At 40.5% G+C, this 15,519-nt stretch overlaps 1 protein-coding gene across 3 annotated transcripts in view; it reads left to right on the top strand.

Annotated features, from left to right (window-relative positions):
• The window catches only part of rbm33a (RNA binding motif protein 33a), a 186,907-nt gene that overhangs the window by 74,736 nt on the left and 96,652 nt on the right, over window positions 1–15,519 (top strand). For all 3 annotated transcript variants that reach the window (XM_072254056.1, XM_072254057.1, XM_072254055.1), the window contains exon 7: window positions 7,210–7,378. In XM_072254056.1, the coding sequence (XP_072110157.1) occupies window positions 7,210–7,378 (169 nt within the window). The remainder of the gene's footprint in view (window positions 1–7,209; window positions 7,379–15,519) is intronic.

The following is a 15,519-nucleotide window of genomic DNA, read 5'->3' as shown; positions in this document are numbered from 1 at the left end:
CATGCTGACAATGAACCCTAACTGTGCAATTCTATTTGCCGTCATTTGCCCTAGTCCTTCACTCCTTTCCTATCCAAGTACCTAGCCAAAAACTTTTTAAATATTGTGATTGTATCTGCCTTTATCATCTTACGGCTTGTTCCATATACACTCTACCCTCTGTATGAAAGACTTGTCCTCTCAATTTAAGCATATGCTGTCTGATTTTCGGCTTCTTGACCTTCAAGAAAAAAACGTCTACTTTGCCTATGTTGCCAAAATTTTATAAGCCTGCAAATATTCATCCCTTGAGTAAACTCAATCTATTTAATTTCTCTTTATAATCACAGCATTCCATTCCAGGCAACAACCTGGTGGCTATTTTAAACTTTTTCAGATGCTACCTGTAGTGTGGCAACCAGAACTGTATGCAAGACTAAGTGTGGCCTAGCTAATGTTTTGTAAAGCTGTAACGTGATATTCTGACACTTACACTCAGTGCCTCTGCTTATGAAGGCAAGTATACTGAATTACTTCTTCACTATACTATTCACCATTTTCTGTGAGACTTGAAATTGCACATCAAGGTCCCTTTGTACATCAATACTCTGAGATCCTGACAATTTACTACATATGTTTTGTTACTATTAATATCCAAAATGCATTACTGTACACTTCTCTGTGTTAAGTTCCACCTACTACTACCTGCCAGACTATCCAACTGATTCGCATTCTTTGTATCTTTTCACAGCCTTTGCTGTCTACCACTCCATCAATAATTCTGTTGTCAGAAAGCTTGCTAATCCGTCCACTTGGTACAAGCACTGAGGTACATCAATGGTTACAGATGCCAAGTCAGAAAATCATCTCACTACCCTCTGCCTCCTACCACCAAACCAATTTTGGATCCAGTTTGCCAACACGCCTGGATCCCATGTAGCCTAACCTTCTGGATCAATGTTGGTTTACATGACTTCTTTGTAATTCTATGTACTGATATGGACCACGGCTAATATTAAAATTATTTTCATGTCTCCCAAGTCCTGCAGGTAGAATAGGACTGTGCTCAATAGCAATTGAGGCATGCCTCTGCACTGTGTGAAGGACCAAGTCTCCCTGATCAGCAATGGTTGAGTCTGAGACATTGGTATTCCTTTATACGTTCACTTTTAAGATTTCCCTTCATGCTCAATTCTAACCCGTCATCTCTCCCTGTTGGCTTAATTTGAGCCTCCCATTCATTTCTCTGACGAGCCAGAAATGGATCGCTTCTTGTATGCTACTTCAGCCCAACCATCTGCGTCACCACCTTGCCCTGCTTTAGTGCTTGAAGACTAGTTCTCTTTGCTTTCCAGTTCTATGCTTTGAGTCTCATACACAGTTGAATATTTCTTTTGGATGATGTGCCTAAAGTTTGAACAGTTCCTTTGTGCAGCACAGGTTTAATGTGATTTTGAAGACGAGCATTTTTTTGTCAATGTCTTTGAGGTGAAATACCTTAAGGTAGTTAACAGAGTACTGATACAAAGTTCAGTCACAATCTTATTGAATAATCAAGTAGGCTAGAGAACTGCTATGCTGTAACCCATCTCTACTTATTAAATTCTGAACCAAATTTGACAATTAACTGTGCGTCAGTAAAGATGATATCTATATTAGATAGTTTATATACACTGTATATCACTTATATTCTATCATTACAGATACAATATAAAAGCAGAAGGTTTTGGAGGCCAAGTCATTATATATATTTAAAGCCGAGTTTGATAGGTTCTTGATTACAAGTCGTTGAAGGTTATGGGGAGAAGTCAGGAAAATGGGGTTGAAAGAGATAATAAATCAGCCATGATGGATTGGTGGAGATGACTCAGTAGGTCAAATGACCCAATTCTGTTCCAGTGTTTTATGATCTTATGACTGAAAGCTTTGTCAGAGAGACCTCAAAGAACATCTAATGATTGAGAGACAATCAGAGATAGAATTCCAGAACAGCTAATATGTAGATGGCATTAGATAACTAGCAACAAAGTGAGTAATATTTGGCATGTGAAAATGCGATAGTGTAGGGTTTGAAGAGGTCTGAATTTAAAACAGAATTTTAGTACTAAGGCATTGTCATTGGTCATTAAGGCTCTGCATGTCTTGGAGGTTTGGCTGAGTTTAAGAATGGTCACAGTGGGAGTTTGGCCAAAAATGCAATGGAGTTATGTCTAGAGGTAGCTAAATCATTAGGACTTCAGCTGTGGTTAAACTGATATATTGGCTGAATTGAGTATTAACATGAACAGTGACTGAAATAATTGATAACTTGTTAGCATTTTAAATTAATAATCTTTAAAAGTCTTTAATCTGAATTTTATGGAACAACAATTAAATTTGTCACAGCCTTAGATTCCTCATGTATTCCTGGTGGAGATTTCATATATATTGTATGTATTTTCAGTTGTTCTTTCTTTACGTTATGTTAATAACATTATGATGCCAAGAGTAATTTAGCTAGCCATGAAAAATATTGGTCAATGCTGGCCTAATTCCAAACAGTAGCAAACTCTTCTTTGCCCAGACTTGTCTGAAGTGGCAACCTGACAAATCCAAGCTGATAACAATCTTTTTTTTCGAACATTGGGTGTCAGTCATTGTTTCTGTATAGTTTTTTCATAAATTCTATTATATTAATTTTCCTATAAATAGATGCAAGAAAATGAATTTCAAAGGAAAATTCAAAATGAATTTCATATGGTGACGTTGTATGTATTTTGATATTAAGTTTACTTTGAAACTTTGGTAACCAAGCAGGGCAGTGCTGCTGAAAATGCAAGTGCATTCTCCTTCTCCCCAATCTCACAGCCCAAAATTCCTAGAAGTGCTTTACAACTGGCTAAACGATACTCCTATATGTATCAGTAGTTAAACCCATCAAAGGTATTTGTGAATGTCCCTTGAAAATTTTTAAATAGTATTAAAAATTAATCACATATTAAAATATTAAATTATTCAAATTTAATTAAGAAATTCAGCAAGTATTTAAAATATACCACTCAAACACTTGAACTAAATACATTTAAATTAACTTAATTGAAAACATGTAAATTAGCAAAAGTGTGCTTCCATAGGGGATATTCTTGAGATAGATGGCATTGCTTAACCTGTACAACAATTAACCTAGTGAGGGTTCAGTGGCAAGTGTGGGAACATAGTTCTCCTTGTCTAGTCAATTGTTGGACTGTGCTCTGAATGACAGTGACAAGGACAGCAAGGTGGAAGAGGTAAAGGATTGAAGAGGAAGGAATCTGATGGGAGCGAGTCTGGGTGAGTACATAGTTGAAGAGTTGAAAAGCAGCAGAGACTACACAGTGGGAGCAGTGAGAGAAGGTCCCACTGAACTCACGTCAAAGAGAAGATTAAACTTATTTAGGGTGGGCATACCTCAGAGGTTTGGCAGTGGACAGAAAAGATTATGCAGGTGCTGGAAATCCAGTGCATCAAGCACAAAATATTGGAGGAATTCAATATATGGAGAGGAATAAACATCAATTTTTCAGGTTAGGACTCTTCATCAAGATTGGACCGTAGTCTTAGGAAGCAGGGGTGACTGTGGCCTTTCTTTTACACAGTCTCTGTGTTGGTGCTACACTCAAGTCTGTCATCCAAGTGCATCCCCAGGAACTTGTAGGTCCTTACCACATTCACGTCCTCACCCATCAATGGTACCAGGGAGCAGTGCAAGCTTAGACTTCCTAAAGTCCATCACCGTCTCCTTTGTCATAGGAGATCACCATCTCCGATGCATCTATAGTCAATGCATAGATGAATTAAGCGCATAAAGGGATATAAATGCTGGTAATAATAACCAGTTCCAACAAGATGAATGACAATTTAAAAAAGACCACTCTTTTCTGCTTTCTTGTAATGATACTAAATTAAGTGGCAAATGTTCAATTAAAATAAAAAAAAGGCTGTTTGAACATAGAAGGTCAGGCAGCATCTTTGCAGGCAAATAGATGGTCATGGTTGCAGTCAAGACTCTTCGCCTGGGTTGATTTTAGTTCCTGTGGATGTCAGCATTAGAAACATAGAAAACCTGCAGCACAATACAGGCCCTTTGGCCCACAAAGCTATGCTGAACATGTCCTTACCTTAGAACTACCTAGGCTTACCCATAGCCCTCTCTTTTTCTAAGCTTCATGTATCCATCCAGGAATCTCTTAAAAGACCCTATCGTTTCTGCCTCCACCACCGCTGCCGGCAGCCCATTCCACGCGTTCACCACTCTCTGCGTAAAAAAACTTACCCCTGACATCTCCTCTGTACCTACTTCCAAGCACCTTAAAACTATGCCCTCTTGTGCTAGCCATTTCAGCTTTGGGAAAAAGCCTCTGACTATCCACACAATCAATGCCTCTCATTGTCTTGTACACCTCTATCAGGTCACCTCTCATCCTCTGTCGCTCCAAGGAGAAAAGGCCTAGTTCACTCAACCTATTCTGATAAGGCATGCTCCCCAATCCAGACAACATCCTTGTAAATCTCCTCTGCACCCTTTCTATAGTTTCCATGTCCTTCCTGTAGTGAGGTGACCAGAATTGAGCACAGTACTCCAAGTGGGGTCTGACTAGGGTCCTGTATAGCTGCAACATTACCTCTCAGCTCATAAACTCAATCCCACGATTGATGAAGGCCAATGCACTGTATGCCTTCTTAACCACAGTGTCAGCTTTGAGTGTCCTATGGACTCGGACTCCAAGATCCCTTTGATCCTCCACGCTGCCAAGAGTCTTGCCATTAATGTTATATTCTGCCATCATATTTGATCTACCAAAATGAACCACCTCATACTTACTTGGGTTGAACTTCATCTGCCACTTCTCAGCCCAGTTTGCATCCTATCAATGTCCCGTTGTAACCTCTGACAGCCCTCCACACTATCCACAACACACTCAACCTTTGTGTCATCAGCAAATTTACTAACCCATCCCTCCACTTCCTCATCCAGGTCATTTATGAAAATCACAAAGAGTAGGGGTCCCAGAACAGATCCCTGAGGCACACTACTGGTCACCGGCCTCCATGCAGAATATGACCTGTGTACAACCACTCTTGGTCTTCTGTGGGCAAGCCAGTTCTGGATCCACAAAGCAATGTCCCCTTGGATCCCATGCCTCCTTACTTTCTCAATAAGCCTTACATGCGGTACCTTATCAAATGCCTTGCTAAAATCCATATACACTACATCTATGGCTCTTCCTTCATCAATGTGTTTAGTCACATCTTCAAAAAATTCAGCCAGGCTTGTAAGGCACGAACTGCCTTTGACAAAACCATGCTGACTATTCCTAATCATATTATGCCTCTCCAAGTGTTCATAAATTCTGCCTCTCAGGATCTTCTCCATCAACTTACCAACCACTGAAGTAAGACTCATTGGTCTATAATTTCCTGGGCTATCCCTACTCCCTTTCTTGAATAAGGGAACAACATCCTCAACCCTCCAATCCTCCGGAACCTCTCCCGTCCCCATTGATGATGCAAAGATCATTGCCAGAGGCTCAGCAATCTCATCCCTCGCTTCCTACAGAAGCCTGGGGTACATCCCGTCAGGTCCCGGTGACTTATCTAACTTGATGCTTTCCAAAAGCTCCAGCACCTCCTCTTCCTTAATATCTACATTCTCAAGTTTTTCAGTCCGCTGCAAGTCATCCCTACAATTGCCCAGATCCTTTAACATAGTGAATACTGAAGCAAAGTATTCATTAAGTACCTCTGCTATATCTTCAGGTTCCATACACACTTTTCCACTGTCACTCTTGATTGGTCCTATTCTCTCATGTCTTTTTCTCTTGCTCTTCACATATTTGTAGAATGCCTTGTGGTTTTCCTTATCCTGTCTGCCAAGGCCTTCTCATGGCTCCTTCTGGCTCTCCTAATTGCATTCTTAAGCTCCTTCCTGCTAATCTTATAATCTTCTAAATCTCTATTATTACCTAATTCTTTGAACCTTTTGAAAGCTCTTCTTCTTGACTAAATTTACAACAGCCTTTGTACGCCACGGTTCCTGTACCATACCATCCTTTCCCTGTCTTATTGGAACGTATCTATGCAGAACCCCATGCAAACATCCCCTAACCTTTGTCACATTTCTTCCGTACTTTTCCCTGAGAACATCTGTTTCCAATTTATGCTTCCAAGTTCCTGCCTGATGGCCTCATATTTCCCCTTACTCCCATTAAATGTTTCTCTATCTTGTCTGTTCCTATCCCTCTCCAGTGCTATGGTAAAGGAGATAGAATTGTGACCACAATGTCCAAAATGCTCTCTCACTGAGAGACCTGACACCTGACCAGGTTCATTTCCCAGTACCAGATCAAGTACAGGCTCTCCTCTTATAGGCTTATCTACAAGTTGTGTCAAGGAATCTTCCTGAACACACCTAAACCCCTCACTCAAGGGAGATGCCAATCAATATTTGGGAAATTAAAATCTCCCACCACAACAACTCTGTTATTATTACTCCTTTCCAGAATTTGTCTCCCTATCTGCTCCTCGATGTCCCTGTTACTATTGGGTGGTCTATAAAAAACACCCAATAGAGTTATTGACCCCTTCCTATTCCTAACTTCCACCCACAGAGACTCCGTTGCCAATCCCTCCATGACTTCCTCCTCTTCTGCAGCCATGACACTATCTCTGATTAACAGTGCCACCCCCCTCCTTTTGCCTCCCTCCCTGTCCTTTCTGAAACATCTAAAGCCTCGCACTTGAAGTAGCCATTCCTGCCCCTGCACCATCTAAGTCTCTGTAATGGCCACAGCATCATAGCTCCAAGTGCTGATCCACGCTCTAAGCTCATCCGGTTTGTTCATAATACTCCTTGCATTAAAATAGGCACATCTGAAACCATCGGTCTGAGTGCGTCCCTTCGCTATCACCTGCCTATCTTCCTTTTCGCACTGTCTCCAAGCTTTCTCTATGTATGAGCCAACCTCCCATTCCTCTGTCACTTCAGTTCGGTTCCCACCCCACAGCAATTCTAGTTTAAACTCTCCCCAATAGCCTTTGCTAACCTCCCCGCCAGGATATTGGTCACCCTCAGATTCAAGGGCCACCCGTCCTTTTTCGTACAGGTCACACCTGCCCCAGAAGAGGTCCCAATGATCCAGAAATCTGAATCCCTGCCCCCTGCTCCAATCCCTCAGCCACACATTTATCCTTCATTGTTTTAAAATTATTTAGATGGTGAAGCTAATACAGGAAGTGGAAGAAAAGAAGGATGTTTCTGATGATGAAGATGACGAGGATGAGGAATCTGGGCGAATTCGTTTTAAAACTGAACGGAAAGAAGGAACAGTCATTCGGTTAACAGATGCGGCTAGAAAAAGGAGAAACATTCCGGACACCTTGGGTAAGGAATCATCATGCAACTAAATTTGATTGCCTGTGTTCTAAAAATCTTGACAATAATATCGCAAATATTTTGTCGTAACTTCTTAGTTCACCCTTAAAGGAACTAATGCATGACTTTTGTTGGGAGGATATGAATTAGAGGTGTGACAGGGCTGTCTTAGGATATTGGTTGTTGATCTCGTGGGTAATATGATTCAGGTATATGTGGATTTTGAAAGGAAAGGCGTTAATCTACAGGCTTTCACCATTAATTAACTGAGGCAGGTGGAAATCGGTAATGTTACTTCAGTGAAAGTAGATAGATTTGTTGATTGTCAATTCAGAATCAGTTCCTTCACCTGACTCCTTGTTTAAAGCAGAAAAGGGGGAGGGGGAATTCTGATCATTTGGACCCCGAACAATGAACGTGGAGGAACTAGGAGAATGCAGTGGTGTCCTTGAGGATGTATAATTTAGAGAGCCTTGAAAATCAATGGGCTTCTAATGGTTGTTTGTGACCTATATCCGGAGATAGAACATAGAACACTGAACATGATAGCACAGGACCATGACATCCTTTTACCCATGATGTCAGTGCCAAACATGATGTCAAATTAAACTAATCCTTTCTGCCTGCATATCCCTTTGTTGTATTTGTGCCTATGTAAAAATCTCTAAAGTACCATTATCATTTCTGCTTCCAAATTGTTTTGATGAAGACAGGGCGAGGAAGGGAAGAGGCAAAGGTGAAAGTGATTGGTAGTTTTATTTGTTACTTTGGCTTTGTGGTCCTGAAAGCAGTCCGAAGCAGAAAATGTACTAAATTAAATGCCACTGTCATCGTTTTTCACTTTTGTATTACGTTGATATACAAATGAAAAGATGGGTAGATACCATAGTTGTTATGTTATAGGTAGCTAACATCTAGGACCTTTGTCCACAAGATGTTAGTTTGAATCACATCACATCAGCTTGGGAATTTGCATTCCTGTCATTAATCAATTTAATATAAGCAATAATGGTGAAGCTAACACAATGTCATAAAAGTCCATCTGGTTCACTGTGCCTGCAAGAAAGTTTTCCGTCATTACCAATCTGAGCTATTCGTGACTTTGAACCAACCAAAGTGGTTGAATGTTGGCTGTACTGTCCTCCTCCTGCTCATTTCAGGGGCAATTAGAGATGGACGATAACTGTCTGCATTGGCAGTGACATTCACATCCCATGACAGATTAAGAAAAAGAGATTGCTTCCATTTCTTCTCATCCCATCAAGAGGTAAAGATTAAAAAAGTAAATGTTGTTTCCCTCTAGCTATGACTGCCGTAATGACTCTTTCTCCTTGGATTAAATCTGCGGGCAGTGCTAGTTAGTAAACTGTGTTCTTTATTTGGATCTTGGAATACAATCTGGAATATTGTTCATTGCTTATAAAATGATTAATTGTTTCACAAAGTTTATGTTCAAGTTTTTCCAATGGTTGTTTCAAAATGGTAACACATTTTGAAAAATGCTTTAGCTTTTTCTAGGGGACTCTAAATGAACAGGTTAAAAAACTGAAAATCGATAAATGTCTACACAAAAGGAACCCTGCAACTGCTTTCAGCTGGAAGCTTGAAGCAGTTGAAAAAGCATTTAAAGGGCAATTGACATTTCAGTTGAAGTTGCAAATGCAATCTTCACTTTGTCAGATTTTGCTGACCTAATGTGACAGCTTATTTCTATTGGGTGAAAGCATTCTTGCCAACTGATTAGAGTTGTCGTGTGAAACCATTTTATTTTCAGCTTTACTGAAATTAATCCCGACATCTAAGAATGTCCAAGTAACATTTATAATTGCTGATTCACTGTATCACAAAAATATGTGAAAACATCCTGCATGCATTTTTGAAATAAAAGGTCTTCTATGAAGATTGGTGTAATCTGAATGTTTAGTAAGCTAAGCAGAAATGATTGTTGATTTAAGGAAAGTCTTATCTGAAGTTGATGGTTTCTTAACTATGTTGACAATAGATTTTTCTGAGTAATATTTTGTTCACTGCAATAGAAATTTGGTGACAGTCTGAATAGCTTGGTTTCCATTGCAGTTATATAAAAGCCTAGAATGTAACTGCAGAATTTAATCTCCAAGTGAATGGTAATTGTCGTTTAGAAATAGCGTAATTATCCTAGTCAACATGTTAAATTCGTGCCTGAATCTAAAGGTTTCAGATATTATCTTGAATTGTAATCCATTGAAGTATTGGGGGAATGCTGAAGTTCCATCTTTTGGATGGCACCTTAAATGTTCATCTGGATTTGAGATTTCATGGCACTTAAGTAGATTAAGGTTAGTGATTTCATTCCTTTTGTTGGAAAAATCTTGTACAAATTGATAATGTTTCTAATACTATACTGTGTATTGGGATGTGCAGTCATTTGTAGAAAATACAGTGTTAGCATATTCTTTCTTCTCCTTGATCTTTGTTGAATATTCTTAAGATGGTCATTAACCCATTAGATGGCTTGTAAAACACAAAGGTTTGGAAAAGGGCTGTGTATTGTTTAGGCATGTTTTTCTGGAGAACTGCTAACTGTGTAGCATAATAATATTCATTGTTGTTTTATATAGTATTTTCTTATAACATGAAAGACGCCCATAGAATGTTGACAACTCTCAGTACTTTTCCCACCTATCCCATTCACCTATTTCTCTGTAAATAATTTTCTTTCTTTATGCTAATCCAATACCCTTGATTCTCCTACGATACATCTACACTAGAGGCAATTTAGTGGTCCTTGCAATGTACAAGTATGACTTTAGAATGTGGGAGATGAATGGAGCTTGGGGAAACCTTTGTTAAATGACTCATTGAGTGGTGTCACAGCAATGACTTCAGCATGCAACATCAGCAAGATCAAGGAATTGATTGTGCACCAAAGGGCCTGTAATGTGCTGTAGATTTCTACTTACGGAAGGAAAGTCAGAAGAAAATTCTCCAGTTCTTGTTGAAGGGTCAGCTGTGGAAAGGATGAGCAGCTTTAAGTTCCTGGGTGTCAATATCTTTGAAGGTCTGCACATCCTAAAACACAGTGTAGTATTAGAAATATGCCAATCAATTTGCAAAGTTGAAAATACATTTCTTATCGAAGTATCTATACTATATACAACCTTGAGATTTGTTTCCTTCCAGGAAGCCACAAAACAAAAAAAAAATAATAGAATCCATTTAATAAAGACTGTAAAACACCCAACATGCAGATAAAAAACAATAAGAGTGAGCAAATAACATTCAGAACTGAAGTTCACTAAAGTGAGTTTATAACCGCAAGACCAGTCATCACTGCAGCTGATCCAGGAGCTTGTTAGTTGCAGGCCACAGTCTTAGTTCTGTGCAGAGACAAGTAAACCTTGTAGAGCAGCAAACTGGACACAGGCCTATCCTTCATCTCTGGCCTTGACACCCTGATATTTCAATCTGGCCTGTTGCTTAAATCAGCAAACCTCAGGTTGTTCTTTGCTCTCAGTCCCAGTCCCAAGCTCCTCCCCTCAGTTGTGTTGCATCGAATCACCTCAAAATCCACTCCAGCAATGGACAAACATTGACTCATTCCCCACTCTCAGGCCTGGACCCCAGCGCCTTGATTCCGCCTTTACCTGCCACACCACGGCCATCCTGCATCTTTGAGACTTCAGTTCACATCGTAAAAATGTCAACTTGTATGGGCGGTTCAAAAGCTTAACTCCAAAAGGGAAGTTACAGGCTATTGATTGCAGTCATAGTATCTGAGAAAAAGTGTCTTCAATACAGTATCTTATAGTTTTGTTTGCTACCACCAAGTTGTCGCTGTGCATCATCAGCACCTTCTTAAACAAGGTTATTCCAACAAGAGGAATAAAATCACTAACCTTTAAATCACCAATTTAAATTCCATGAAGTCTCAATTTTGTACTGCTGTCATAAAAAAACAAATTTCCATCATAGTAAACAGTGATAATAAACCTGATTCTGATTATGCAAACTTCACACATATGGCGCCCAAAGTCAGGATGGAGCTGTGTGGCAGTACTTATGTCTGATGTGCTGACAGCCAATACAGCAACAAATTATCATCTTGCATATCTCATTGGGGTTTGGCTGTCATTGTGTGTATATTGGCAATTGCGTCCATTACATTGGTAATTAAACCCAGGTGGCTGTAAAGTATTCTGGGATACCTTGCTATAAATATGAAGTTTTTTCTTTGTACCATGCATTGTGTTGGTGCCAGAAACAAGACTTGCCAGAAAATTGTTACAGCGCTAATTAAGTAAAACTTCCAATTTCCTCTAAGCTTGTAAATTAATTGATGACAGTGCTGCAGCACTGCAACTGAGAACTATGCCAGATGAACACAAATTTTTAGACTGACAATCCAAATTGTGTTTGAGGATATACATCTTTTCAGATGAGATGCTTGACCCAACCTTGCCTAGTAGGTGGCACTATTTCAGAGAGCGGAGGAGTTATTCTTGTTCTGGGTAATACTAATCCTTCAAGCAGCATTTATAAAATAGATTTGTTATTTAGTTACACCAGGGCAGGACATAGATGGGGAATAACAGGCCTTCACAGTGGTTTTCAGGGAAAGAAATCTGCCTTTCTTGTCCAGTTTAGTCTGCGTGTTACTTGAGACCTACCAGTAAGGCAAAACTGGCATTTATTTCTAACGCCTGACAGTTTCAGTTCAGAGGAAACTAAGGGTGGGCAATAAGTAAGTTTTGTCACCAACATCTACACTCTGCAAACAAATATTTCAACAAAGGGAAAACTGCAGGTTATGATATCAAGTCACGGTTGAAGACATGAGCAATGTGTATGGTAGAATTTCCAGGTGATAGGGGTCATGAAGTGTGTGAAGTTACCATAACTAGGGAGGAGGTTCTTGGAAAACTGAAAGGTCTGAAGGTAGATCTGTCACCTGGACCACTTGGTGTGTAAGCCGGAGTTCTGAAAGAGATGGCTGAAGAGATCATGGAGGTACTAGTAATGATCTTTCAAGAATCACTAGATTCTGGAATGGTTCTGGAAGACTGGAGAATTGCAAATATCACTCCACTCTTCAAGAAGGGAAAGGGGCAGAAGAAAGGAAACTATAGGCCAGTTAGTCTGACCTCAGTGGTTGGGAAGATGTTGGAGTCGATTATTAAGAATGAGGTCTTAGGGTACTTGGAGGCACATGATAAAATAGGCCATAGTCAGCATGGTTTCCTCAAGGGAAAATTTTGCCTGACAAATCTGTCGGAATTCTTTGTGAAGTAACAGGCAGAATAGACAAAGGAGAATTGGTTGATGTTGTGTCCTTGGATTTTCAGAAGGCCTTTGATAAGATGCCACGTATGAGGCTGCTTGACAAGCCCTTGGTATTACAGGGAAGATTCTAGCATGGATAAAGCAGTGGCCGATTGGCAGGAGTCAAAGTGTGGGAATAAAGGGGACATTTTCCGCTTGGCTGCTGGTGACTAGTGGTGTTCCAAGGGGTCTCTGTTTGGACGGATTCTATTTGTGTTATATGACAATGATTTGGATGATGGAATTGATGGCCTTGTTGCAAAATTTGCAGAGGGTTTGAAGATAGGTGGAGGGGCAGGTAGTTTTGCAGAAGTAGAGAAGCTACAGAAGGACTTCTTTAGCCAAAAAGTGGTGAATTTGTAGGATTTGTTGCCACGTGCAGCTGTGGAGGCCTGGTCGTTGGGTGTATTTAAGGCAGAGATTGGTAAATTCTTGATTGGATGTAGCATCAAAGGTCAGAATCTGAATCAGGTTTATTATCACCGGCATGTGACGTGAAATTTGTTAACTTCAGTTGTAACAGCAGTTCAATGCAATGCATAATATAGAAGAAAAATAAATAAATCTTACTCAGTATACTTTATACAGTATAAGTATATTAAAAATCATGCAAAAACAAGAAATACTGTATATTTTTTTAAAAATGAGGTAGTTCCCAAGAGTTCAATGTCCATTTTGGAATCAGATGGCAGAGGAGAAGAAGCTGTTCCCGAATTGTTGGGTGTGTGCCTTCAGGTTTCTGTACCTCCTACCTGATGGTAACAGTGAGAAAAAGGCATTGTCTGAGTGCTGGAGGTCCTTAATAATGGGCGCTGCCTTTCTGAGACACCGCTTATTGAAGATGTCCTAGGTACTTTGTAGGCTAATATCCGAGATGGAGCTGACTAAATTTACAACCCTCTGCAGCTTTTTTCGGTCCTGTGCAGTAGCCCCCCCCACATACCAGACAGTGATGCAGCCTGTCAGAATGCTCTCCACGGTACATCTATAGAAGTTTTTGAGTATATTTATTGACGTACCAAATCTTTCAAACTCCTAATAAGATGCAGCTGCTCTCTTGCCTTCTTTATAACTGCATTAATATGCTGGGACCAGGTTAGATCCTCAGAGGTCTTGACACCCAGGAACTTGAAACTGCTCATTCTCTCCACCTCTGATCCCTCTGAGGATTGGTTCCTTTGTCTTACCCTTCCAGAAGTCCACAATCAGCTCTTTCGTCTTACTGACGTTGAGTGCCAGGTTGTTGCTGTGACACCACTCCACTAGTTGGCATAACTCGTTCCTGTATGCCCTCTCATCACCACCTGAGATTCTACCAACAATGGTTGTATTGTCAGCAAATTTATAAATAGTATTTGAACTATGCCTAGCCACACAGTCATGGGTATATAGAGAGTAAAGCAGTGGGCTAAGCACACACCCCTGAGGTGCACCAGTGTTGATCGTCAGTGAGGAGGAGATGTTACCACCAATCCGCATAGATTATGGTCTTCCGATTAGGAAGTCGAGGACCCAATTGCAGAGGGAGGTACAGAGGCTCAGATTCTGTAACTTCTCAATCAAGATTGTGGGAATGATGGTATTAAATGCTGAGCTATAGTCAATGAACAGCATCCTGACATAGGTGTTTGTGTTGTTCAGGTGGTCTAAAGCCATGCGGAGAGCCATTGAGATTGCATCTGCCGATGACCTATTGTGGTTTAGGCAAAATGCAGGGCCCTGCTGAGGCAGGAATTCAGTTTGGTCATGACCAGCCTCTCAAAGCATTTAATCACTGTAGCTGTGAGTGCTACCGGTGATGGTCATTAAGGCAGCTCATGTTATTCTTCTTAGGCACTGGTATAATAGTTGCCTTTTGAAGCAAGTGGGAACTTCTGCCTGTAGCAGTGAGAGGTTGAAAATGTCCTTGAGTACTCCCGCCAGTTGGTTGGCACAGGTTTTCAGAGCCTTACTAGGTACTCCATGGGAACCTTTCACCTTGCGAAGGTTCACTCTCTTTAAAGACAGCCTAACTTCGGCCTCTGAGACAGGGATCACAAGTTACAGGGTGAAGACAGGGAACTGGGGTTGAGGAGGAGGGAAAAAAAAAGGATCAGCCATGATTGAAGAGTGGAGCAGACTCGATGGACCAGATGAATTCTGCCCCTATGTCTTATGGTCTTATGGACTTGGACAGATTAGGATAATGGGCAAAGAAATGGCAGATGGAATACAGTGTTGGGAAGTTTATGGTCATGCACTTTGGTAGAAGAACTGAAAAAGTTGACGATTTTCTAAATAGAAAGAAAATACAAAACACTGAGGCACAGGGGGACTTGGGTGTACTTGTGCAGGATTCCTTAAATGTTAATTAATTTGCAGGTTTCATCTGTGATGAGGCAGGCAAATGCGATGTTAGCATTCATTTCAAGTGGACTAGGATATAAAAAGCAATGATGTAATGTTGAGACTTTATGAAGCCCTGGTGAGGCCTCACTTGGAGTATTGTGAGCAGGTTTTGTCCCCTTATCTTAGAAAGGATATACTGAAAGCGGAGAGGGTTCAAAGGAGATGCACAGAAATGGTTCCAGGATTGAATGGCTTGTCGTATGAAGAGTGTATGATGTTCTGGGCCTGTATTCACTAGAATTCAAAAGAATGAGGGCTGACCTCATTGAATTCTATCGAATGGTGAAAGGCCTTGATAGAGTGAATGTGCAGAGGATGGGAGATTGGAAGAGCGGAGGACACAGCCTCAGAATAGAGGGGCATCCTTTTAAAACAGAGATGAGGAGGAATTGCTTTAGCCAGAGTGTGGTGAATCTGTGCAAATCTTTGCCACAGGTGGCTGAGGGTGCCAAGTCATTGGG

The sequence above is a fragment of the Mobula birostris genome, chromosome 3 (assembly GCF_030028105.1).
Source record: "Mobula birostris isolate sMobBir1 chromosome 3, sMobBir1.hap1, whole genome shotgun sequence".
NCBI classification, from domain to species: Eukaryota; Metazoa; Chordata; class Chondrichthyes; order Myliobatiformes; family Myliobatidae; genus Mobula; species Mobula birostris.
This window is presented reverse-complemented; position numbering and strand designations above follow the sequence as displayed.